This window comes from Pyrgilauda ruficollis, unplaced genomic scaffold (assembly GCF_017590135.1).
Source record: "Pyrgilauda ruficollis isolate IOZ18807 unplaced genomic scaffold, ASM1759013v1 scaffold164, whole genome shotgun sequence".
In the NCBI taxonomy this organism is placed as follows: Eukaryota; Metazoa; Chordata; class Aves; order Passeriformes; family Passeridae; genus Pyrgilauda; species Pyrgilauda ruficollis.
In genome coordinates, this window is record NW_024515209.1 from 1,286,808 (window position 1) to 1,314,128 (window position 27,321).

The 27,321-nt window shown below is 43.8% G+C and overlaps 2 protein-coding genes across 4 annotated transcripts in view; both read right to left on the reverse strand.

The window, feature by feature from the left end:
- Nucleotides 1–297: 297 nt before the first annotated feature.
- Nucleotides 298–26,486, reverse strand: ZFYVE16 (zinc finger FYVE-type containing 16). 3 transcript variants are annotated; one of them, XM_041463277.1, is made up of 19 exons: nt 26,309–26,461; nt 21,856–22,015; nt 19,792–19,900; nt 17,449–19,607; nt 14,271–14,367; nt 13,206–13,382; nt 12,256–12,404; nt 9,940–10,315; nt 9,220–9,342; nt 8,965–9,120; nt 8,150–8,374; nt 6,792–6,874; nt 4,845–4,949; nt 4,279–4,429; nt 4,030–4,110; nt 3,336–3,498; nt 2,881–2,986; nt 2,311–2,475; nt 298–2,047 (listed from the first exon to the last, which is right to left on the reverse strand). In XM_041463277.1, exons 3-19 carry the CDS (start codon nt 19,859–19,861, stop codon nt 1,886–1,888), a joined length of 4,548 nt encoding a protein of 1,515 aa, XP_041319211.1. In that variant the 5' UTR covers nt 19,862–19,900; nt 21,856–22,015; nt 26,309–26,461; the 3' UTR covers nt 298–1,885. The 3 variants fall into 3 exon arrangements, with proteins under 3 accessions (XP_041319211.1, XP_041319212.1, XP_041319210.1); XM_041463278.1 differs by lacking the exon at nt 21,856–22,015 and having other exon boundaries at nt 26,364–26,486; XM_041463276.1 differs by lacking the exon at nt 21,856–22,015.
- A 696-nt stretch (nt 26,487–27,182) lies between these two features.
- The window catches only part of CCDC125 (coiled-coil domain containing 125), an 11,499-nt gene continuing 11,360 nt past the window's right edge, over nt 27,183–27,321 (reverse strand). Inside the window, exon 13 of the mRNA XM_041463303.1 lies at nt 27,183–27,321. Coding sequence (XP_041319237.1) covers nt 27,226–27,321 — 96 coding nt within the window. The 3' untranslated portion in view covers nt 27,183–27,225.

The following is a 27,321-nucleotide window of genomic DNA, read 5'->3' on the forward strand; positions in this document are numbered from 1 at the left end:
CGGCCCTGGGCAGGGCAGAGCCCGGCCGGGGCCGCCAGCCCGGCGCAGCTCGGTCACTGCTGGCAGAGGGGCAGCGCTGGGGCAGACCCCGGCTCTGCTTTGTGTCAGGAACGCCAGTGAGGGCAGGGAGAGGGCAGGGCTGGGCTGGAGTCCTCTGCAGGGTGTCACTGCTGGCTGCTGCACGCTGAGCAATGAATCCCATTTTTGGGGCAACATCAGGAGTCCCAGAAAGCTGCAGAGACAGGACACACACATTCCAAATCTGTCTCTGTTTCATTACAAATAAGAGGCGGAAGGTTGCAAGCACTGTAGTTAACTTTATTGATCATTACTGCAAAGGAGTTAGTAGAGGTTAAGTGCCAAGAGGCAGCTGTTCCTTCAGGTGCCCTGACCCTGTCACAGACCCAAAACACTGTTCAGCCTCGTGCTCAGATCCCTCAAGGGCCTGGGTGCAGCTTGTTTTCAACAAGGACACGTTTTGTTCGTACTGGGCGTGGGTTCAGCCCTTCTCCCTAAGCACAGCTTCTCAGAAGTCAGCACAGAGGCTGAAATGCAGCTCAGCTCCATCCAGGGTAAGATCTCAACACCTGAACCCTTCCAGGACTGGAGTGTTAAAGCACAGATAACAGCAGAGCAGATTAGGTTAAATTACAAATTGTTTTTGATACAAAAACATAAAATATCCCCTATTAGCATCAAGAAGGCATCCAAGTTTTAATACTCTCATTATAAAATTGTACCAGCATTTTTACTGAAAACAATATAGATCTTGTATATACTTAGTTTTGGTTCTGTTCTCGACAAGCAGTTGTGTGGCTGCTACCAAACCCCAACTGCAGTTTCATGAACCTCCGTACAAATCACATGCATCACAAATACATAAATAGATCTAAATGACCCAGTATAAAAAATACATCCTATGCAAGAACCTCAGGTATACTAAAAATCCCAGAACGGTTTGGGTTGGAAGGGACTTTAAAGAGTCCCAACCCCACCTGCCACAGGCAGGGACACCTTCCACTAGAATCAACCTGTTTGTGAAAATCCAGACTCAATACATCTGTTCTCCCTGAAAACAAAGGTGGCTACTAAACTGTGGCAAAAGCAGTAGACAGGAGCAGAAAAAATACTGCAGAATTCTTGTCTGACTTATTGCTACATGTAGATTACATCCAGGGTAATCTGTTTTTTCCTAATCCTTGAAAGGTCAAATTGTGTATGGAATTCTGAACAGAGTAAAGAAAAAAAGCACATTTTATAAAAATAGCATCCATTTAAGTTAGACAAATCCATATAAATACAAGAAAGAAAACAGTTACTCTATAAAACATTAATTGAGAGCACATGTTCCTGAAGCACCAGCATCACATCCCCAGGTTAAGGCCCTCAGTGAGGTGTCCATCCACACAGCCACAGCGTTCCCCTGCGCTGCCAGAGCTGCCCTGGCACACGGGGCTCCAGGCAGCCGCAGCAGCTCTGGGCTCCGAACCCCCGGGGAAAGGAAACCGTTTTGGGCAGCCCTGCTCCAGTGCTCAGCTCCTGCAGAGCTCACACGGGACCCCAGCAGCTTTAGTAGCACACTGCTGTGAGGGCAAGAGGCAAATCCTACGACTTGGAGTCACACTGCACCTGAAAGTGCCGCCGCTGTGTGAGAGTAACAGAACCTGCACTCTTCTGCACCTGCATTAAGTGTCAGCCTTCAGAACTTCATGACACAGACTAACTGTTTTGTGGTAGAGGAAGCAGAGAGGATCTGAGGGGCTTTAAGAAAACATTTTTAAAAGCTATTAAAACATAAAAGGTTTAGAAACTTTAACATTTCTAGTGTTTGTAGCATTACAACTTTGGTGTTCAGATCTAGCAAGTCAGCATGTAATCAGCCTCATCAAGACAGGTGTTCTATGATGAAAAACACTAATTCCATTTTCAGTGGTAGAGCTGCAGGATCTGACATTCCACTGTGAATCACAGGAATCAGAGCACTGTCCAAGTCGTTCAGGTAGCTCTGTGGAAGAAGGAGCCCTCCCGATCCTGCTAAGTATTCAACCTAGGAGGGAAACATACTGATATTAATTAACACTGCTTGCATTAACAAGACTATGCAAAACGTGCTGTATAACAGTAAAAGAATATTTCAGCTACTCTGAAGTGAGAAATTAATGACTAAGACAGCTTCTTCCCCAAATGTCATCCTCAGCCTGGATTGTGGGAATGACAAAACTCGAAACATTCCTGGAGAGAGCCAAGGTATTTACAAGGCAAGGTACTTCAGTGGAAATGGAGAGTGTGCAATAAAAGTTGAAAGCTTACCATGTCTGAATCAATGGAAACTCTGAGTCCTATCTTATTCATCCCGTTGTTTTTCAGGGTTTTCAGGTGAGGGCAAAGAGCAGTGCTGCAGGCAATGGCAATCTCTTTTGCAAACTGGTGGGGAACAGCACTGGAGAGTTCATGATCCTTTACAAAATGGTAAACCTGGGATCAGAGAAAGGGAAGGGCACTCAGCAGCCTGGTACATCCCAAAGTTAGGAACAAGAGTAGTTCAGGATCATGTAACACCAAACAGAGCAAGGTTTGATGCTTGTCTGCTGGCAAAGCACCTGAGCATTTCATCCACACAATCAAAATCCTTCAGGAACCATGGGAATGCCTGCATTAGGCATTCACAGAGCTGTCACTGCCAACAGCCTGGAGTCTCTTTCAGAGGAGAGAAATGACAAGTGTGTAAACTCACCAAGCAGCTGCAGAGAACACTCTGCCTGGCAGGATGGCTACACATAAAATCAGCTCGTTTTAACAGGATCACTTACTACCATCACATTACCACTTAAACATTCAAAAATTAATTAAGGAGGCTCAAGAACTGTGTAATTCACTAACTTCAGTGCACTTCATAGCTTTTCCCTCTCTTTCGAAGCCTCTGTATAGTGGTGCTTTTTCACTCAGAGTTCCTTCCATTGATTTTCCATCAACTGGGCTTAAAATTCTACAAAAAACAACAGTGTGGTTAGTAATTTAAACAACACTTATAGTATAGATACAGTAACTTCTATGAAACAATATTTACCCATCCTTTAAGGCTATTTAAACATCTTTACAACAAAGGATTTGCACTATGAAAATACAGATGGTACAAAAGGAAATATCCTAAACAGGGAACTAACAGCATTAACAGAAACCTAATCTTGCAGGTTTAAGACACTACATACCATCTTTGGTATCAAGCACTTTCTGTCACAAGAATACATCAGATTAATTTAAAAAAACTGAAGGGAGATATTTGAACACTGGGAGCAAGACATCTCTCAGACGTCTGGCTTTGGTAGCACATTTACCCTTTGTTGGTTTTCTCTTCATTTTCTACCCAGCAAATATCTACATATTCTTTCACATCCCCTGCATCCACTTGTCCACAGGTTATTTTGAAGTCTTTCTTGTCTCTTAATGCCTGACGTAGACTTTCCATTGTTTCTCGTGTTATTTGTACCATTAGCCCATCTAGAGGAAAAACAGTTAAAATTCCACATTATCCACACAAAAAGCAGCACAGCTTCTTATAGAATCTTGGCTTAAATTCTACTGAGACCAACCATCTCCTACAGCTAATTAATAAATGCACAAAAGTACTCCATGCCCCACCTACAGCACTAAATGTTAAATGAAAGAGGAAGAAAACCTATTCTGTCAACAGAACTCAAACTAAAAGATAATTTTAAAGTTAATTTTTGAAAGTTTTTTTGCATATATGTGCCAATACATGTATTTCAGCAATATGGCAATGAAAATACTTCCACAAAGGAAAGACCTGCACTGCTTAAACAGAGTTTAAATTTGAATGTTTTAAAACAAGTAGGTGACCTATCATGTATTTTTTTGCAGCACTTCTTTGCAATAGGTTTCATACAAAATTTAAAAACCTGAAAAGAAATATTTAGCTTGCTGAGGTATAAAGACCTTACACAAGACCTTGCTGCTATTTTTTTTTTTCTTTTTAAGTCTCTTAGGAGGAGAACAGAACAAAATTCTTACCTTCAACTATACTGGATTTAGCTAAAAATCCTGAGGATGTTTTTAGGGCTCCATTAAACACCACAAAACTTGCACCTGTAACTAGACAAAGTAGGAAGGAAGTCAGCACCACTTTGTGTAACTCCAGTCAGTCATAACTGACAATAAACACAATTTCACGTGACACCAGAGATGCACTTTCCATGCAGCTTAACACTGAACTTCCATTTCTGCTCTAGAAATGAGATTTCTGTCCCCCAGAGCTCTTACCTTCCCTGGGCTGTCCCGTGGCACTGATGGCCTGGGTGTGATAGAGGCCCTGCTTGTTCTGCACACACACCAGGTGAGAGTCGGCCTCAGTATTGAAACTGGCTCCAATGCTAATTACGTGTTCGTTAGAGGAATTGATCACCTTCATCACCTGTCAACGCAAACTTTGTCATTACACTGATAAATCTCACCAAGAGGGGTTTTTGGGTTGTTGTTTGTTTGGGTTTTTGATTTTTTTAAATTACTAAGCAAAACATCATAATCAGGAAATCTGCAAGAGGGAGTATTTGAAAACACATGCTGGAAGATTTTGAAGAAACTGCAGATCTTTCAGTACTTAACAGCCATCCTAAATCTCAGCTCCTCATTATCCACCTTCCAGTGAATCACAGAAGGAAGCGTGTGCTCAGGTAATTGCATGCCCTTCCCATTACACATTTAGGTCAGTATAATAAAGTTCAGGGAGGCTTTTTTCCAAGAGCTGATGGTAGAGGTGTGACTGGTGTTATACAAAAAGTGGAAGACTAAAGCAGCTTGGATTAGAAAGCTAAGATGGGTGTACTCACCTCATTATACTTCCTCAGAGGTATTTTAATACAGCTTCTACCCATTTCCACATGGACAAACAGGTTGTCTATGGTATGCAAAGTATACTTGAAATTTCTAAGGTCCTACAACAGACAAAGTATTTATGTTAGCAGACAATAAAGTACTGTTTTCTTACCTTTCCCTTACCTTCATCACCTAGATGAAGGTACTCTAAATACATCTGTAGGACTTTCAAAAAATGGTAGTATTTAGAGTGGCTGAAGACTTAGGGATCCCTTTTTGCCCACCAGGTGTATGTGACAGGCATCTCAGTGAATGTATTTATAAATTCAGAGCACTGACAAATTCGCTCTATTAACCAGCGGGTTATTTACTCTATGGCTACTTCATTCACATTAGAAGCCCAGTGATTTAGGGAGAGAAAAACTTCCACATCCTCCCTCTCTGATAGAAAAGTGAAGCGTGGAAGCCACCATCTAGATGAGTTTGTTTGCAGGCTCACAGCCTGTCCCCTACAGCTCTCACTTGTTGATTTACAGATTAAATAGTGCACTGTTTCTTATCCCTTTCTGTGACAGAAGTAATCTCCCATCACCTCACTCACGTGGGCAAAATTCTGTTTATTTCCAGAACAACATTAGGCATCAAATGGTCTCATTTGCTTTTACTACTTCAGCTGGAAAAAAAAGAAGAGGCGGCTCTTTTCACCAGCTGAGCCAGGCAATCAGTGCCTCCCTCCATCAGCAAGAAGGGTATTTGGAAAACATCTCCATGCACTAAGGTTTGCATGGAACAGGCATCCAGCACTAAGGATGCAAATCACAGGTGCCCTTTGCCCCAGCCACTTGTGTGGGGACAGGCTCTGGGCATTTGCACCACAGGTGCCAAGGCCCCACGCTGAGAACATTCTGCAGCCACGCAGTGACTGAAACCCCTGCAAGCAGCACATACTGCCCCTGCCTGCTTCAGGCTGGCACAGCCACGAAGGGGAACCCAAGTAACCCTGATCCACCTGAAAAGGAGCTCCACAGAAACCCCACCAGCAGCAGCACAGCAGCAAGGCTGCCCAAAGCCTGAGGGTGCAGCTGTGCTTTTTGGCACAGCACCAGTGAGGCTGGGAGCTGGCTGCTGGATTACAGTGGGGGCTCCTACAGGAGCAGGAAACCTGCTGGTCTTGGATGGGGCTCCTCCTCTGGCTGATCCCTTACGCAGTGACCGGCACACCCGTGCTGGCAAAAAGGAAAAAGGGGCAAAGACCCCAGTTTCATCTCAGCTACAATGGTCTCCAGACCCAGGAGAGGATGTAGTGATTGCCCAGGTGAGACCTGCTCTGCTTTCCATGGCCCTGCCCTGAATGCTGGGATGGAAAGTGCTGGAAGTTCTATGTGAGTATCAGAAGAGGAAGGTTACTGGTCAGGAACACAGGCTTACTGTAATCTGAAATCAAATCATGTGGTTAACAGAGGGCAAGCTTCCACAGGAGATGGCATGAATTCCAGACTTAAAATTTTGCCACAAAGTTCTTCACAAAAGACAGTCAAGCTGAATAACTGTGGCAAGGTTAAGTTTGTCTGACAAAGCAACTAGTACTGCAGTTAGTCTACAGCATCAGCCTGTCAAGTGTTTCTTCACACTTAAAACTGTCAGATTTAAGACCAGAATCCCTGCACCACCATGATGCATGGAAAAGAGAAATGCACCTGAACAATGATGACTACTAGCATCAGCGCAAATGCCAACATCTCCCTCACTCATTAAAAGCCTTTTTTCACTACCAGAACTAATGCATAACAACACAAGGTGAAACAAACTGCTTTTTTAACTCTCTCATCAGTTTTAAGTATGAAGAACAGAAACGTTAGCTCTGCTTTCAGGATTCAGCATTTGTTTGGCGGGTATTTTGATTTTGTCTGGAGGTAATTTTGATTCCTGCAGGAAGGGCAGGTAATGAAGCATCTACTCACAGCAAGCAGGTTCATAATCGTGTGTCCAATGTCTCCGAAGAGCGGCTCCCGGTGCCTGACACTTACCACAGGAGTTGGATAGGCTAGGAAGAAAAAGATCATATTTACCTACCAACAACTCTAAAACTTGTTATTCCTGTAGTTCTGTAGGTTTTTTCAGCTATAAGCTGTCTCTCAATCTCAAAAACTGACCAGCCAAAGGAAGGAGAGCCCCTCTCTAATTCTCAGCCACTGTGTGGTTCTCCCCACCATGATTATACCTGACAAAACTGGTTAAAAAAGCCAAACTCAGCAAGTGGTTTGTCAGAGAAAGAACAACAAAGCACTGCCACCCTTGTCACCACACAGACAGGATCTGGCTGGTAGAGGTCCACTGTGGGCTCCAGAAGTCCATGCACAGGTGACAGGTGCGTGTTTATGTGTTGGATAATTCCCAGCTTTACACAGACGGGGCAACTGAGAGGCATCTTTTAAAAGATTTTATTCCATTTCAGTCTCATTAAAGGGTGAGACATAAGAGATGTAAAATTCAATGCCATTCTATCAGAAACCAACTTATTTCCTGGTTACATGCCTTATAAATGTTTTTCAGCCTGTTAGCTGTAGCCACACAATGCTGCTAACACCCCTGACACCAACCACCTATGATTTTACCCCACGTGGTCTTGCTGCAATTCATCTTTCACAGTTATAATTCTCCAAAATATCTGTCTGTTTGCAAGGCCATCGTTTGAAACTTGCTTCTAGTTCAGTCTCTCTCTCAACAATGTCATCTCTATCCCATGGCCTTCCTAAGTCAGCACACCTTATCTCAGAGTTTGCACACACACGGGCACAACTGTATGAGCCAGTCAGGTTTGGAGAACCCTTCACAAATCCATTTCTCACATTTATGGACTTGCAGCTTCTACAATGGTGGGCTACAGCCTTTTTACATGTCTAGATGTTTCCACTGTATTAGTAAATTAATACCTTTATTCAGTTTATGAGGCAGTAATATTTTGCCAATACACTTAACCCAAATAATTCAATTGTAATAACCATTTCATCAGAGTTGTAAACTGGGCTTGTAAGCATCCCTTCAAACCTTTCTCCTGCAACCAAAAAAAACCCTTTATATTTTACTGTCAGTTTTGGTTTCTTAGCTTTCTCATCTGCTCAGAGGAAAAAAAAGAAAAAATCAAAGAAATCTAGCAGGACAGTGAACATTCCCAGGTGGCTTCCCATGTTTGGCTTATCCAAGTGTAATATAAAATACTGCAAAGGTGATTTTTAAATAGCTTGTTTGTCTAAAAACTACTTGTATTTTCCAAAGGGAACTTTACATTTATGCAGCTACTGATACCATTAAAACTTACCCCCATATTCTGCTCCCAATCTCAACATCAAACGGATTGGAAACACTTTTGCCCAGGGTATTTCCAACTTATGGATAAGAATGCCACAAAGAAAAGGGTTATCTGGTAGAATCTGATCATCAAGTTGCTGAAAAGTTGGTGAAACAAACAGAAATCCTCCATGCTCTTTGTTGCTGAGAAAGTTTTCAGTAAAAGTAATGTTTTCCATATTTCTTATGAACCTTCCTGTAGAAAGAGGAATGGAGAGTGTTTGCAGAGCTGGGTCACTCTCACCTCCGTGCCACGAGAACTGCTCTAGGCAGTGAGCTCTGACAGACCTGCCAGCCCACCATTCCCCTCACGTCCTCCTGCAGTCTGCCAGGCATCCAAACCCACAGAATACCAGCCCTGTACTTCATCACCAAATCAACCTGACTAGGAAAGTTAGTTTCTCCAAACAAGCGCCTAAAGTCCTAAACACAGCAACTGGTGAGTTTTGAGCAACAGACCTAAAATATTTACATTTATCCTCACTGTACTTCTAAAAATGAAGTGCCAGGTGTCCTGAAAACCATAGACTCAGGGCTCATACCCAGAATCTCCACCACAATATGACTAAACAACAAAAAAACCTGCAAACAGGATGTTTACAGAAGTATATGAAACAAACATAAATTCATTTGTTTCTGTTATTTAGAACTCTAGTCTAACACTGCAAGCTCTTTCAACAGAATCCTTAGACAAATTATTCAAGAAAAATTACGTATCAACTTTAGGTTTTAAAGATCAGCAAGAATATTCTACACAAGAAAAAGTTAGACATTAAAATGACACACCTTTCATTGCATCTTTATAGATGTCAAGAAATAATTTGAATATTTCACTAGGGAAAACATCTTCATCTGGCAAACGCTGCAACAGAATGACAATTTCTGCCTGACCCAAACCATGCAGTCCATTTGTTGAGAAGCACCAGCACTTTTCTGAGGAATCTTTAAAAAGATAAGATACCACAGTAATGCTGTTTTAAAGACAGAACAAAAAAAAAGAAAAGGTTTAATTTAATGGAAAAGAAAATGTGCAATACTTACATGTTATTAGCTTCACATTGACAAGCAAGTTTGCATTTAGAATAAAAGTCAATGGATTAGGACCTCCTTCCCCAAGCAGCAAGGCGACCTTTTGGTGAAATGGACGTTCCTCCACCAGCATATCTAAATAAATTGAGACATGATTAAGTTCAAAATACCAGCCAATGACCCAAACCAAGAATCAGTTCACTGTATGACACAGTCATCCCATCCTCCTACCCCAGTGGTTATTCCCAAGATTTGAATAGCTACAGATCAACCAGGGAACAGCTTACCCTAAGATTCAAGGAACATAGAGAACTGAAGCAGCAGCTTCTAAGAAAGGTGCAAACCAGGGCTACCCTTCCTCTGGAAATCCATGACTGAACGTGTGCTGGCTCCTCATCCACACCTGATTCTGCCAGGTACCTCTGATGAGCACCATGCAATTAAGTGGTGACCCTTTCTTCTCATAACATGCTGATCTTGTTAAAAGTGCACAGTCATCACCCAACAATCCAGTATGCAACAAATAAATTACATGAGAATTACATTAAAATACAATTTTTTGAGTCTGTATTTACAGATGAGTCTGTATTTACAAATCTGGGATAGTGTAAGGTGTCCCTGCCCATGGCAGAGGGTGGCACTGGATGAGCTTAATGTCCCTTCCAACCCAAACAATTCTAGGATTCTATGAGTAAATATCAACAATTTTCTCAAGATGTTAGCAGACTTTACCTTTCCCTTTTTCACCCAGCGCAAGCAGAAGTGGTGGCAGCTGATCACCATCAGGAAGAAGGCTGATCTCTCGTCGCACCCAGTTTTCTACCCCACACAGTGCCCTGTAGCTTGAGGCAGAGACAGGCACAGCCCGTGTGCCCTGACCCTCTGAACTGGGACTGCTCCTCTCTGCTGCTGCAGGGGAACACTCTTCAGTCCCTAGAGTGACAGAGCTGTAACTAGGTGTCACCTCACTCTGGCCTGCAGTGGCCTGCTGTGCACCATCTGATGGGACAGAAGGATGTAATTCCTCCATTTTTGTCATCTTATCTATTTCTTCCGTCAGTTTTTGATTTGCGTCAGTTACCAGGTCATCTTCCTTTGGGTCTGCAGCCTGCGAAGAAGAAATAACAAAAATAATCTACGCTGCCTCATAACCAGCTAAACTTTCATTATTAGTATTCTAGAAGCAAAAAGAGAATGAATTCTGTCACTGAAGTTGAGAATACATTTCCTCCTAATCAGAAAAAAGAAAGCCATCAAATCTCTCCTGGATCCTCCTCTTTTTTATTTTGTTTAGGAGTTACATGGGTGAAGATGCATAGTTAATGTATTTGTTTGGTAACACAAACTGGATCAGCAGTTGCATGCTGCAAACATCCCTACACTATTTCTACTATTCCACTAATAGCTGAATGTAGCTTTGCTCAGTCTGACTAATTTCTAGCTTGGAGTTCCACACTGCTCCCCCAGCAAGACAGGTATGACAAGCCATGAACACAGGCTCGCTGGGATGTCAGCTGTCATAAAAAATAAAATGGAAAAAACCAATCCCCCAAGACCCCTCCCACAAAAACAGAGATGCACATTATTTTTCTTTGGCCTTGCATCCTATATCCAGAGGGAAGACTTTGTCCATACAACAAGAAAAAACCTGACAACTTTATGCTTGCCCTGTAGCACTTCTGCTGGTGTCCCATCAGCTTCCAGCAAATCCTCCATTTAACAAATATGCTGCCACAAAATATAAAAAAGCCACCAGCTCCAAAGGGAAGACTCCACAAAAACACAGACAAAACCAAGGATAAACTGGGTAAGAACAGACTTCTTCCCTGAATCTGCTTGTGGGTGTTTCATACCAAACATGCCACTTGGCATTTTTGCCCTGCACACATCCTGTGGCAGCACTTCCAGGATTTTGTGCTGCCTTTGCTTCAGAGCTGCACTGTGCTGGTTTTGTCTGAGCTTCTGAGGCTGCACAGGAGAACTATCAACTAATTGTCTTCCACTCACTTTGTTCATGCTGCTGTTAGTTTTAGACATTGCCCATCTTCTCCAAGTGCAAACATCCTACTCTTTCCCCAAAATGAGAGACAGGCTGTATCTTTTGTTTACTTTACCCTTTTTTTATTTGATTACTACAGTTCTTCATGAGTAAAAGCTGAATTAAATGCTAAACATTTGTTAAGTGTTCAGATTCTCTATATACAAATAATAATGATCTGGTTTTTTAGCTTTAGCAATGTATTTTAAAAACTCGTGAGTGCTGTGAGAATCATGGAATTTACGTTAATACTTGAGACAGTGCTTTAGTGCTATGTTTCACCTTAAAAAGGCTTCACCTAAGGAACCTTCCCACAGCAAACTTACACCTCTTCTTTGGACTTCTCTTTTAAAGTGCAGTTCATTCACTAGTATGCATGTGACTCATGATTAGAAAACCAATCCCCCTCTCAGTTCAGCATTAGCTCACACGAAAACAATACACAGATTTTGTTGCACCCTATAATGCCCCGTAATTGCAGGGCACTAAGCAAGCTGGTTAGTCTAATCCAGCAGGGAAACTGATGGATTATATAATATACATATAAACTGATATATAAATATATATAAAACCTGATGGATTATATAATGTATATAAAATACAATTTAACAGGCCACTGGAAATAAAAACAAACAACCACAAGCTTTTACTATAAGCATGTTGCTAATGACAGCCTTAAGAACTGTGGCTGAGGTCACCTTCACAAAAGTGGTTCATCAAATACTGTGTACTGAAAAAATTGCTTTGGCAAATTTTCAGCCATATCAGTTTTTAAGTACACAGACACCTCAAACAAAACAAGGTTCTCCTTTGAAAACTTTGCTCGGTTTTACTCAAATTGAAAATTACTACAATGTTTTTCAATCCAAGGACTTCACAGCCTTGCCAAAAACATTGTCTCTGATTGCAAAGGCTGTGACTCAGAAGCCATGGTGTGTAAGGGCCCCATCCCTGGCAAGCAAAGGTCTCCCAACAGGTAATTCGTGCAGCTGAACAATCCCGACTCCTACCGTGGGCGTCTCGGGCAGGTCGGGGTTCTCTGGGCTGGAGTCCTGCGACCTCTTTGCTCCTGAGGACAGCTTTGCTGTGTCTGCCACTTCCCCATTTGGCAGAATACCATCTGCAAACCAAACCCTCTTCTGCTCTCTGGAGCACAGCCCTGTGACAGGTGAGAACAAAAACCCCGTATCATCGCGAGTTATAGCGCTCCAGCACTGAGAGGGACAGGAACGAAGGCCCTTCTCCCCACCACATGGACAGAGACTCTGTTCACTGGAACAAAGCACAGGTTGGCATTAGCCAGTCTCCAATCAGGCAACGTAACCTCTGAGTGGCAGAGGAAGCTGCCCTGCTACAGTTAAATCTCGTATTAAATAAATAATTAATACTACAGAAGGATACTTCCTCAATCACCCCTCTGTAGTGACATAATGAAATGCATATCACACCTAAAAGATGGAATACACTCTAAAAAAAGTTGATCTAGCATTTTGTTTAACAATGTGTTTTCTTTGAAGAAGGTCAGATGTTTAAAAAAAGTGGAACCAAGATACTAGTTAGCCACTAATCATTTGTATTTACACAGAGAATGAAGCTTTGCTCTCCCCTTGTAACTTCTCCCTGAACCGCCACTTTTTGTTTTTACTCAAAGACTGGCAGTACAACACAAGCCAGAGATCTCCCAAGAGATGTAAAATTATAGAATGAACAGCTACATAAAAAGATTTACAATGTAAACAGAGAGGGCAATGACAAAAGTAACACCCACTTTTCATAAATGGAGATTTAGGACCAGCTGGGGCCTGGCACCAAAACTGGGAAGTGAAAGTGCTTCCACTCAGAGTGTTCCTGTTTCACACAAAAAACACCAACTATAAATCCCAGATGTGATAAGCAGCTTGCAGCTCTTCCCAAAGAGACTCTCACAGTGCTAGATGTGTGTTGTACTGAGGATCTGTACCTTCAGGACCAGGTTGCTTAAGTGCTGAGACAGGCAACAGTGCAGATGGTGAAGGAGAGCTGGCAGCCCCGGGTGTCTGGGCCTCCTCTACAGGTGGAACAGCTGAAGAATGCTCAGAGGAGACACTGGAATTGGGGACAGGACCAGTTGGACTCATCATCCTTTCAAATGCCTGTGCTAAAATAATGTGGTTAGTTTTTAAGATCTCACAATTGATTAACTTTCATTTGCAGTACTGTAGGTGGGTGGGGGTTTTCTGGCAGAGGCAATGTACAGTTTGTGATCTAGCTATGGAAAATAAACACTGAAACTGTTGTATGGAAGAAAATTTTGATTTATTTTCTACCTGCATAATTGTCTCACTTCTCATGAGATAAAGGGTCCTCCCCTTGTCCTCCTGGCAGCATTGCAGTGGCTATCTCACTGTTAACCCCCAGCCCTTGGGGCAAACACGTGTCACATCTCAGGCTGAGCTCCACTCAGATGCCTATTAAAAATCTGACAAGTTTTCAGCTTGTTATTTACATACTCATCAACAGGACCTCAACTGTTTCTCCTGATGTTCTCAGAAGCATCCATGGTTAGCTTCCTGTTGGGAAAAGGCTATCTGATGAGTCATCTACTGCAGCCCTGGTAAGTGACTTGTAAAAACACCAGGACAGGAAACAACACAGAGTGGGCAAACATGTGAGAACAAGAGGGATGTGGGCTTTAAACACACACAGGGCTACTGTGGAGGGAGAAAAACTTGTGCTAGATTCCTGTCACAGATGACTCAAATTGTATTCCTCTGTAACTTTCTATTTAGTCCTATGGAGTTAAAAACAACTTTTTTTTTTTTTTTTCTTTTTTTTTTTTCTTTTAATAAAAAAAAAACAAACAACTCAAGACTCAAAGTTCAAAATAAGAACTGGAATCCAACTAAGGAACAATTACTCTCTTTATCCTCCATCTCAAAAATAGGAAAACCTATGCCAAATAAAGTAAACAAGATCCCCAAGAAGAATAAAGGTTAAAGAGATAGTTCAATGATTACTGCAATTACTAAAAAAAAAACCTCTTTACCTTTATTAATATCATCATAACAGCCAGTGCAGACTCTTGCTTCCTTCTCCATGTATTGCAGTTTGCATTTTCGTTTGCAACAGCTACCACAAAAAACCTGAATCAGGAAAGGATTGCATTAAATATTATAGACATATTGCATAGTGAATAAGAAAATACACTTGCTTTATTCTAAACCATCTGCAGCCTTGTATTCAAGCCTGCATCTTAATTCCTGACAAAGAAATCCTCAGAAGAAAAAGAACAACAACAACAAACCCCACAATACACACCCAGCAGAAAGCAGCAACATGGAGGACCCAACTGAAATTATAATAAAATTCTTCTCTGAAGTGATGAAAAGAATTTCAGGTTGCACCACCTATCCCAAATTCTTCTCAATCCTGCCTGTGATCGTGCCATAAGTATTTCACACGAGCCAACAGTGCCAGGGCCAAGGCCTGAGGCGCAGAGCTGGGACTTGCTCTGTGCTTTAGGACCATCTCTGCAGCCCTGTGTGCTCACCGCGGCTTCAGGAAGCTGCTACCAGTCTGCCAGGCACTCGAGGCTGCCTCTCCAGCCTGGCACAGCCCAGAGCTCCCTGCTGCAGGCTGCTGGGGCAGGCTGCCTCATGTGCTGGGGCTGCTGAGTGGCTCTCCTGCTCCCTCAGCAAGAACAAGCAGTGCTGCCTGCATGGGACAAGCTCCCTTCAGACAAGTATTTACAAAGAACGCTGCTTTGGAAGAACAGAATATGCTCTTCTATTCCAACAGGGTATACATCCTGTCTATTTTTAAGCAGAAACAGGGGGGAAAGTGTGTCTCATTAGCCTGGACAATATCTACACAATCTCATTTAAAGAATTAAGTTTTTAGAATAGCTGGTGTTTTGCAAGAGTTGCCATAAATATCTGGAGCTTTTGTCACTTTCCCCTTATGTTCTTTCAAGGATGATCTGCAAGTTTTTAATGAGTCACACCATTTTTAGCTATATGCAGGCTCTGGACCCTTTACAAAAGGTCTTCTGAAACCTCTAAAGGTGTTCTCTACTCCTAATTGCTCCCAATCAAGAAAAACAAAGTGGAACAAGGCAGGGGGGCAAGGGGGGAGGGAAATCCCAAACAGCAGTGGCATAGGAAAAAAGAAAGTTATTACAATGAACTCCTCCATGCAGGAAAAGTCACTGCAAAAGCAGTAATATGAGGTAAAAAAAGAAACTATTCCAGCTGCTTCTGGATTAGTGCCACAGGTAATCTACCTCAACAGGAAACATGCATGCTCAGTATGTATGTTAAGAATGTAACTGATGAGGATTAATTGCTAATCAGTTATAATCCTCTTCAGGGTTTAAATGCCAAGCAGCACAATCCCCAGCAAGGAGTGTTCTCCTCATACCCTTGGTGACACTGGGACCTGCAGGGGATTGCACGAGGATTAATCCTAATGCACCTAAAAGGTGAAGGCAAACTAAGGGACAGCAGAAAGGAGGTGAGTAGCAGGCTGTTGAGCAACCAAGGGTCCTGGTTGAACTGGGAAGAAGAGTTCCACAGCAAGGGACAAACACCTGGACTGGTGTCCAGGTGGAACTGCAAAGCTGCTTGGCCTTGTGAGGGCTGCAGAGGGAGAGAAAACAGGGACCACTAACTTCACTCTTCCCTCTGCCAAGGATGCCAGAGTCCACAAGTGTTGCTATTTTCATTGATTAAAAAAAAGAGCTATGGCAATCCACACAATTGTCTTCTAGAACAGTCCATAGAGAACAACTGTGAATTCCAAACAGTTTTCCCTTAGTTCCCAAACAACAGCTCCACAAGGAATGTCTGATTTGGGATTTTTTAAGACAAAAGAAGTTGCTATTAAAAAGACAGAAAGTCTTAAGAAGCAGAAAGTTAAGTTGCACATTCAGAAAAGCTGTAATTGCACAGCACTCCCATATCTGTGAGGTTTAGACAACTCATGCTGCCTTCACTCCCTCTCCTAATAAAGAGACACTGTGATGCTCCCTAATTACACTGCTGCTCTGCCAAGAGCCCCTCAGCTGACCCTCACAGCTGTCAGCAGCACTGGGCAGTGAAGGGTCTCCCATCCCCATCCCTAGACAAGGTGTGACTTCACAGCACATGTAAAACAGGAACCTGAAGTCTGTCAGTCTTATGACCAAAACAGAAGGACTGTGCTTTATACAACCACAAAATCTCACCAGGATATTCTGGCAGTAAGTTCAAAGGCTGCCAGGTCAGCACAAGGAGTTCTTCATTTCCTGGACACCTCAATTCACACCTACATTTTAGTTCACACTGGTTGCAGCTGAGTAAATCAGCAGCATGCTTTGCATACACAGTGCTCGAAGAGAGGTGGAAAGAAAAAACTACTGTGCCTTTCCAGGTGGTGTTTAACACTGGAGATGCAAAAATTTAGTAGACACTAGGCTTTGTTGTGTCTCTTGATCCTTAGAGCTTACAGAGCAACACTGAACAGTGAGGTCACTAATATTGCTAGCATTTCCATTTATGCACTAGTGCAAGCCACAGCTGATCACAAGGGAATTCTGAACTGAGTACTAGCTTTGGCATCATTTACTCTCTGTAGAAGATCTCAGGCTGAAAAAAAGTTCTGCAATTACTCACTTTGTTGGTGAATCACACACTTTTCCCCTGATATGAGTTCCTAAGAAGATGATATATCTAAACACACTGGAAGACATATAAATCTTTTTGCATTGGTAGTGCTGCTACAGCTCCTGAAAAAACACAATTCCTTCAGGTTCATGGGCAGTGCCCTACAGTTATAATGACTCGTGAAAACACTGGATTCTCATCACCACCACCTCCATTTTTTAGAACATAAATACTTAAGTTAAAAGCTCAATAAGGGGCTGATTCAATATGATTATGATAGATTAGCCCATCATCTCATCTCCCCTACTCTATGCAAAACACACTAACCTAGCCAGTAATGGCAGATAAGAACATACTTTGTACTTCAGTTTAACCACAATTTTCACAAAAAAGGTCATATGTTTCTTAATTAGCATCAGTCTTTTCCAACAGTCTTTAGGTTCCTGTGGAGGGAAAATAAAACCTGGTCTTTGTTAAATAAAGTACTTTGAGCCTAGAAAACTTCTGTCAATATTCTTTCCCTTCCCTATCTTGGTCATGCCTTTTCCTGTGGCAGCACAGGACCCCTCCCCAGTACCTCACCTTCCCACAGGCTCGGCAGTGGTGTCTTCTCTTTGTGAAGGTGAACTTGGCCTGGCAGTTCATGCAGTTGGGTGCCTCTGAGTCTGGGACCCACAGGGGCTGTTTCCACGACAGAGCTGCAGGTGCTCTACGTGGCTCAGTGCTTTCAGATGTTTGATTTCCTCCAGCCTCAGAGCTGCTTTCCCCAGGGTCAGTATCACCAACACTCACACTGGTGTCTGACAGGGGAGCTTCTGAGCTAACAGAACCACATTCCTGGTTTTCTCTTTCAAGTACATTTGTTCTATTCAGTTGTTTCTGACCAGGAGTTCCTTGGGAAAGGTCAAGCAACTGCTTTGGTCTTGCACCTTTAATACAAACATCAGAAGCCAGAGCTTCACTGCCACTCTCAGCCATGCTGTGACTTTGAGACTTGCTGATCTCTGCTGCAGCTTCCACTTCATTGTCAGGAAGAGATGCTTTAAGGTTACTATTAATGCTCGTTATCTCCTCCAGTTTTGTTTGCATAAGCTCTCCACTGACCTCAGTGAAATCCAGGTTGTTCAGATCTGTTAAACTCCCTCCATCTACATCAGCTTCCACCAAGTTACCATCGTTGCCTGAAGACTTTGACACACTGGACTGCAGACTTTGTCCATACAAGAAATCATCAAGCTCAGCGTCACTTATTAGAATATCACTTTTAATAACATTCTCCTCCACAGTGAAGTCAGCCATAACAGAGCTCATGCTCTCATCATAAAAAGTGTCTTCACCAATACCATATGGCTCAGCTCCAAGGTCTAGAAAAGCAGAAGCAAAAGCCTGGATTTGCTGAGAATCACTATCACCAATTATATTCTCAGTACTGTACTTCTCTCCATCTCTACTTTCTTCTGCAATACTGTCACTGATTTCAGCTACATCTTCTTGCTCATGCCAGCTAGTATCTTCAGAGGATTCCCTGCCAGGGAGAGGAGTTTTAGACTCTCCAGCATGAACAGTTACAGTATCACTAATAACCTCTGGCACAGCATTTTGAGGTAGAAGATTAACCTTTTCTTCTGTTACAGCTAATGAACCACACATGGACACAGGAAGGGAAAGACAAGACAGAGATGTCTGGACATCCTCAGCTGACATACACGAACTGAAAACACTGCTTGGTATCTCACTGCTATTAAGTTCTTCACAATCTACATTCTCTTCTGTGCTTTTCTTTTCCAATTCTACTTGAGCTCCTATTTGACACGAGGAGTCTGGTAAGACGCAATTTCCAGGTACTGTTGCATTGCTGTTGTGCAAGGGATGCCTCTTTGGCAGATCTGGAGGCATGGAATCAGCATTACTCCCATCGTTTGGGTCTGCCTTTCCTATGGCATTTCCTCCATGCACTTCTTTGCTTGCCGCAGAGCATGCACTGTTCTCTTGTGGTTCTAAAGGCAGTTTTTCACAGGCTTCCTCATCTTTGGGACCCTGTGCATTCCAGCTCTGTGATGTTACAGTGACACATTCAGTATCCAGGGCAGGAGTTTGTCCAGGGTGGTTGAGTACTTCATTGCACTTTACAGGTTCTGTCCTGTGTTGATCATCACACAGACCCAGGACTGTTCCTGCAGCGTAACTCTCTGGTTTTAAAGCAAAATTATTAATTTGTTCTGTTGTCAGATGCCCTGAGTCTTGTAACACCGAGTCCCCATCACTCTGGTGCGTGCTGGCAGCCCCAGTGCAGGGGCCAGGTGAAGTCACACAAACAGGAATGGGGACACAAGACATGCCACAGCCAGCGGGCCCCTGGCTGCACTGGAACCCATCCTGGTGCAGCTCCTGGGCCCCTTCTGGAGCAGCCACGGCGGGGATTAAATTTGCTGTGTCGTTGACAAGATCACACACAGGCACGCTACACCTTCCCAGGCTCAAAGCCTGAACTTCATTTAGGGAACTACTGTCCACACTGGACAAGAGGTCAGGTCCAGCAACACCCTTCTCCCTGGGTGGTGAGAAGCTGAGCACATCACTTGTGCCTGCAGGGGCACAGAGAGAGCTCTCCTCTGGGGCAAGACATCCAGCAGGATCCTCTGGCAGCTCTGCTGTGGGGTGTGCATGCTCTAAGCAATCCAGGACTGAGGAGAGCTTTGAGTCGTATGGATTTTGAGGTGTTCTGAAGCACTCACATTCATCTATTTTAAGCAAGAAGAGATCAAAAGCAAAGTTTATAAGACTCCTCTCTTTCCACAGTGTACTCCCTCTCAATCCCATCTATTCATCAATACAAGCTTTTACTTAGCAGATGCTACTTTCAAACTCCATGGTAACAGTCATTTGACCATGTACTTCCACTAAAAAGGCAGTGCAGAAACCAACCTGTATTCTGCTCAAATTCATCAAGCAGTTTGTCCAAGTCACAGACTGCAGCTTTAAAGTAACTGTCCATTCTAGTCACAGTTCTAGTGAAGCTTTAGCCTTCTTAAACCTACAGAGAAAAACACAGCATTTAATTCAAAGCATTTTTTGTTTACAAAGTCCAAGTGTTCATATAGACAGCAGCTCATATGAGGGTTTTTTTTTTTTTTTTTATTAATACTTTGTTCTCTCTCCATGTAAACAAAACCTAAGCACAAACAGGGCTGCAGCCTCTAAGTATTCTGGATATGCTCAGTGTACACAGCACTAAAAACAATACACCTCCAAATTCACTTCAAACTGCAGAATTGAGACTACTTATCAAAAACAAAAAAAAGCATCTGAAAGCATCTGCTATGGCATTACAATGTCAGCAAGTTTAAAGCCAGAAGGAATTTTAGAATCTTCTAGTCTGACCCCATAAACACCTTATGCCACACAGCTCACAGGCAAAAAACAAAATAGGTTATCATTACCTTTCAACACAACTGAACTGTGTAAATAATAAAAATTAAAAATCCAACATGGTAATTAAGATCATTATTTCTGTTCTACTTAAAACATACAAATAACTATACTTCTGAGACCCCAAGAACATGAAACTCTTATTACAGACTTACCAGGTCATCAGAAAGCTATTTATTTATCAATCACATTCCCCACTGCAAAACACCCTGGTTTATTTGTTTAATGAACCTTTCCAGCCACTCAATTTTATCCTTTTTGGTCACTCAGAATTGCTTTCCAATTGCACATCTTATTCAATGGCTGAGCACCCATACAGTGGAACTACCTATCAAAAATCAGTATTTACAGTTCCTTTGAGCAAACTGAAGGGACTGAGATCCATTTAGTCTAATGTCTAAACCACACCTGTGGAGAGCTGTCCAGTTTTCCTTCTGCTTTTATCAGGGCATTCAGCCTCTGACTTCACACCCTACCCCGTTGCAACTGGTGCTCTGACCACCTAGCAATGCCCAGTCATCCTTCAAAAAGCTCAGAGCCCAAACAAACACTCAAATCCCCTCACACCACTCACTCCACCCTGCAGCTACAGACCCGGACTCCATGCCTTACTAAGCTCTAAGGTTTCCCCTCACTGAATGGTTCAGATCAGGAGCTTTAACCTGTGTCAATCTGCAACTGTTCACCACACGTGATGCAATTTTTTACCACATTAATATGCACGGAACAACCACACTTTAAGGCAATGTGTAGTTCAAATAGAGACTTGCAAAAGCGTTAAGAAAGGTCACACAAAAAAGCAGTAACGCAGTACTTTGTGCCTATATGTAAGCCAAAATTGTGAAAAATGTGTATTATACGACTGGCTTTTTGCAAATATTAAAATTAATATTATATGTGTTATGTTAGAAAGTTATGCTGTATTAATCCTTTTCAGTAGTGTGTCAGACATAGTTTCAGGCTATAACATAGAAACTATGTGATGTACTTTTTCTAACTAGCTCAAGAAATTCTTCACACAGAGATAACAGCAACAAGACACCAAAATCCTCAAGAGAAGAATTACTGCCCCCTTATCCGGAAACACCAGATTTGGTGGAGACTGAGATGACTGATTTACAAGATGGGGGGGGGGGGAAGTTGACAATAACCAGAAAACAGCCTTTGTTTGAAAAGAATTTCTCAATCATGTATGTGATACATGAATATGCAACAGGCTATTGCTTTTAAGAGTTAGTGAGCCACGTTTTCAAGAGGAACATTCATAATTCTTTGGTTTTTTATTGTCCTAACTCTGATTGTCCAAATTCTTCCTGCTCTAGTTTGTATTACTATTTTTATAACCACTTTATTACTATGAAACTGTTAAAATTTTGACACAAGTGATTGGCGTTTTTGACAAAAAATGAACAACCTGAATATGTCAGTGCTTGGATACCCGTGGCCAGCAGTGAGTCACAGCCAGGTCGTCAGGCTGCACTCTAATACAAGTCTGTGACTGCTGTCTAGAGGGCTGGAAGAGCAGCAAGCACAGACTCGGTGTCCCTTCTCCTCACCCACCTGAACACGGCTCCTTCCTGGAACAGTCACGACCTCCCGGCAAGGGGGATGCAGCAACATCAACTGGAAGTTATTTCAATTAAGAGCCTTACACGATTAACAGCTTTTGGTGATTCACTGAGAGACATCAAAGCACAGATCCCGTCCCTAAAGCACGTATCTGTGGGCAGTCAATACTCAGATAGACCACATAAACAAGAAATATTGAAGGGTTACAAGTAAACCGGGCATCAGAGGATGCGTAATGCCGGTTTGTGTCCTCTGTAGGTATTTATTATACAACCTCACCACTTATCACAGATATCAATAACAAGAAGCTTATAAATAACAAAAACCTTCACCATTTGGAAAAAAATACGGACGAGAGGCAAGTAATTATTTTATCTACCTTTGTCTTTTACTTGAAAAGGCCTAGGGAATATTCACTGTGTTGCACTCTTGAGAGACACACAAACAAATTCTGATTTAAGCATAAGGGCATTATTAGATGACAACAGTATCTATTTTTAGATTATAATGCTAATTAGAAGGGTACATTGATTGTATTGCTGTACAGCATTGGCCCACTAGTCTCCAGAAAAAGGAAGAACTTAGTGAAAAGAACTGTAGAACTAAAACCATATGCCAATATTTACATCTATTTAATACACACTCACTTTAACTCACTTCCACAGAGAGCTCACCAAACCATCATATCTCGGTTTACCAACCCAGCAATCTTGCTTTGTTTAGTTAAATCTAATTTTTAAATAAAATGATTATTTGACTTGGTGAACCATTTTGAATAACTAACCTAACCTTGAAAAACTAGCATATGCATTATTCCTAATTTCATTACTCTTTCCTCAAACTTTTCATAGGTTTTCAATAGATCTACAAGCAAAAAAACTGAAGCCCACAACAAAATCAAAACCCCCAAAACAGGGCAGACCAGCAGTACCCCCTTGTCGCTCTTGCACTTCTCTGTCCCAACTCTACGTGTCTGCATCACCAAAGAATTGTAAAAGCCTTCTAGTCTCTCATGTTTCAAATCCTCTTTCAGCAAGAGGAACAAGTTTTATTTTCTGCTGCCTGGATTTGCCTGCAGCCTGTCCCAATGTTTACATTATTGGATTAGGAGCGATGAAAAAGCTCTGGTGACACATTTTTATTAAATGGCTGCTTGCTTCCCTGAGTGAAGGGTCTGGAGGAACCACGTGCTTCAGCAAACTGCATTTGTTCTCAGCATATTCTTTTAAGACTTATACTTGTAACAAAAGAATGACACTATATTCTAACTATCAGAAACCAGGAGCACCACCGCTGTATATGTTTCTTAGGCAGGCACAACTGTTGTTTTTTGAATTTGTTTTTTAGAGCTCTGAACACAGTCACTAAACACCCTCTAAACTGGTTCACAGATTAGTATTTTTTAAAAATAAGCATAATGCTTGTAACTTCATCTGAGACAATAAATCCCTAATAGTGCAAGGAGACATACAACTTCAGGCTCTCACCAGTTCCATTTTATAGATTTTTTAAAAAACTTTTAAAACTGTATTTAAATCACTGTCTGTGAAAGACTATATGGTTTCAGATAAAGATAGATTAAATATTTATGTAGGAGGAGACTTCAAGATAAAATAGCAGTCCATCTCAAAATGGGAACACAAAAACCAAAGCACAGAAGTGCACGCTGGACATGTCACTTCTCCAGATAAACCTTTGCTGTGTGTCTAATCAGGCTCACCTTAGGACTCCAAAAAATGTTCTGACACACTCCCCACACAGACCTAAGAAACAGGCACAGTTCCACCACATTAAAACTGTTAACTATTAACTGTGGAATGCAAATCCTGAGATCTTGCGCTGACCGCAAGCGTGATAGGGCGTTTAAAAACACTTCACAGCCTTCAACACTTCCTTTAAATCCTTTATGAATTACGTATCCCTTCTAACGTAGCAGGCACATGTTCCAGAGCTCAGAACCAACATTGCACTGGGGATTTCTCAACACACTCTTATTTAAAGGAGGAGATAACACAAGCCTGCTGGGATACTGGGTGGCCAACTTACAGGACGGATTGTCGGGGCTTTTCTCCAGATACACTCTGTACATAGAGGCAGAGAGCAGTTCCCAGTGGTGATAACTTGCACAACAGAATGGACAGGTTAATTATTACCAATTAACCCATTCAAGGTCTGAAGACAAGCCACCTTTTGATGCCTAAGAACCCTTGAACACCACTCTCTGCAGTGGTCGCACGCATGGGCACCACCAGACCTGCAGTTTGCTACAGCTAATCCCCACTGCAGAGGCCAGGCTGCTTCTACACAAAACGAACCAGTATAGCCCAAGATGGGGTTCAGAGGCACAGGAGCACACAAAACAATCAGGGGACGTCTCTCCTCTCCAGAGAGATGACCACAGGATGACCACCACCTCAAATCTGATCACACAACTGCAGTCTTTTTGCTCGCCGGTTACGTTGTTTCAGCTCCACCACCGTGTTTAATTATCAGATTTAGCCTGAGCAGAATGCTGAATGAACGACTGTGCGAGCATTGAAATGGTTTTTTCCACCCCACCACCCCAGCAACTACCACAGGCAGAACAAAACCTCCAGCACAAACATGAGCACTGAGCACAAAGGTCACAGTGAAACGCTCAGGGAGTGCAGTGTGCCCCTCTCCCCCACTAAAGGTGGTGCCATGATGACTTTGGTCTTTTCTTTCATAAACCTTTTTATTTTCTCAGTACCTTTAACATACATACCTGTAATTCTTTAAGCCTAATAGCTCAATCTAATCTTGGTACTCTGCTATGCCAAAGGAACAAACTCCTAAAAGCCTCACAGTTAGAAGCCAGAACATCTTACACTATCTTGAGAAACCAAAACCCCCTCTAAAACACATCTCATAAACTTAGACCTATCCAAGCAAAAATACTTTAAAATAAAAAACCACACTATTTATGGAAACATCTTTCTGCAAATGAGTGTATTTAATAATCTGTAAAATTGTATACACCATCTACCCTATGCATGCATTTTGGTATGTTCCACTGTGACAGTGTGTTACACTACAAAAATCCTTATTAAATAGCAAAATAAAAACCTTTTTATCCCTTACCCACGTCTAACTCTTAATTCTAAGACCAAGGAAAAGGCATCAAGGGAAAGAATTAATTACCAGCTTTTTAGCCCTCCCTAGCACCGTACACACATGTAGGCCTGAAGCCCTAAGGATAAAACGTTTAAGGGAACAGCTGCCCACAGAGCCCTTCAGCAATCAACCCAATGGAGAAGTTCAGCACAACTGAACAAACACGGCGTGAAAAATTTAAATTAAAAAAAAAAAAAATCATTCTTGCTGAGCAGAACAACTTATTGTCCAAACCAAAAGCTGAGGTGGCTGCTGCCACAGCAAGTCTGGGAGCTGTATCATGGGGTGACAAAAAGCAGCAGAAGTTTTCAGACATATAAGGACAAGCCTGCAGGACACAACACAACAAATTGTCTTGTTTGAAGAATGCCACCCCCTTAGTTCAACACGGACTCTTCAGAAGGACAGAACTACACCAGCAGTGGACATTACCACTCTCACAGCTCCACCCCACATCACCTTCAGCTTATGAGGATTTTCGTTCATTCATGCACCCATAAAACCCTGAACTGAGAACAGCATTACTCACACCACCCAGAGAATCACAGAATCCCTGAATTACAGGGCTGGGAGGTTCCCCTGGAGCTCCCCCAGGCCAGGCAGGGTGCCCTGGGCAGTGGCACAGGACGTGTCCAGCTGGGGCTGGCACGGCTCCACACAGGGACACTCCAGGCCCTCCCTGGAAATCCTTCCCGTGGCCTCCCCTGGACACCTCCAGAAGATTCCTCTTGATTCTGCTGTGAAGCCCAGACGTGGACACCGCAAAGCAGAGGCAGAAGAGAGCAGTTGTGATCGCTAGCACCAGCGGCAGCAGCAGCCAGGGCAGCGGGCCGGACAGAGCCATCTGTGGCACCATCTGTCAGCCGGGGACGGAGAGCGGCTCCGGGCAGTGCCCAGGCCCGGCGGATCGCCGCTCCCCAGCGGGAAGCGCTGCTCCCTGGGCTTCCCTGGTCTGCGCTGTTACCGCAGCTCGCACCGCCCGGCACAGAGCGCTGGCAGCCCTGCCGTGCCCCACACAGGGCCCAGGGACCAGCGCCCTGCCGGTACTGCTCGTATTTAAGCACGTACTCAAAACGCTTTACACTCTGCAAGTGTACAGTGTACGAGTGTCCATCCCACTCTACAGACCACACATGTATCCTATATAACCTATAAAATAACCTCGTCTATTTTACTTTATATACATTCTCCATATACCCTACACAGTACTCTTTGTATATATATACTATGCTCGATATTCCGTATATAAAAACAGCAGTAAGCAATACTATCGCTAACACCCACAAACCTCCGGGGGCAAATAACCCACCCAGGTAACCTCAGTCAGAGGTCAGACTCCCACAGCCGCGTCGCCCCGACCTCACCCGGCCGGTTCGGGGCCGTCTCGGGGCCGTCTCCCCTCAGGGCCCGCCCCGGCCCCGCCGGTGGCTCCGGGCGGCGGCCTCGACCCTCCGCCGCGCGCAACGCGCCTGCGCAGCCACACCCGTGCGTGACGTCACCACCGCAACGCCCATCCCCACTCTGCGCGTGCGCTTCCCGCCACGGCCGGCGCGGGGCGCAGCCCGGGGAAAGGGCGGGGCCACACGTCTGACGGACAGCGCGAGAGGGCGTGGCACGATGTAGTGGCGTGGTGGGCGTGGTCGTCTTTGTGATTGACAGGGCAGAAGGGCGGAGTCACCGACGGAACTGACCTAAGGAGGGGCGGGGCCTGAGGGAGGGGGCGGAGCCTCCCGTGCAGGTCACAGCCCCCCCTTTGTCCTGTACCCCTCAGCAGGGGGCGCCCCTCCCATCCGGTTCTCATGATGTCACACCCTCAGACCCTGTGGTGACGTCACCCCATCAGCCCCCCTCAGGCCCTGTCCCTGCCTGTTCCGGTGACATCATACCCCCCACAGTGACGTCACTGCCACCCCATCAGCCCCCCTCAGGCCCTATGCCTGCCTGTTCTGGTGACACCACACCCCACAGTGACATCACTGCTGCTCCATGTAGACCCCTGTCTGTGCCCGTTCCGGTGACATCACATCCCCAGTGACGTCACTGTTGCCCCGTCCCTGGGCTCAGCAAGGCCCAGCGCCCAGCGGAGCCTGGCCGGTGGAGCTGGCGAAGCCACCCCCCTCAGCCCAGAGCCCACGCTCTGCCATCAGCCCCACGGCGACGCCACCACAACACGGCTCCCGGTGCTTCCACAAGACTCTTCTTTTCCACAAAGCCTCACGCCCCGCTCTACAGCGAGAGCGCGCGCAGCCCCTCCGCCACGGCCGAGGGCCAGGAGCGCGGCCTGGGCGGCGCGGCGGCCGCTCCCGTGAGGGGCAGGCGGCC

What these genes read in the sequence shown, in the direction of transcription:
- ZFYVE16 (XM_041463278.1), bottom strand. Translation starts at nt 19,861, where the DNA reads ATGGACAGTTACTTTAAAGCTGCAGTCTGTGACTTGGACAAACTGCTT. An exon ending in CAATGTGAAGCTAATAACAT is followed by an intron (nt 9,121 to 9,219) that starts GTAAGTATTGCA and finishes ATCTTTTTAAAG; the next exon opens with ATTCCTCAGAAAAGTGCTGG. An exon ending in TTTCCATTGATTCAGACATG is followed by an intron (nt 2,048 to 2,310) that starts GTAAGCTTTCAA and finishes TTTCCCTCCTAG; the next exon opens with GTTGAATACTTAGCAGGATC.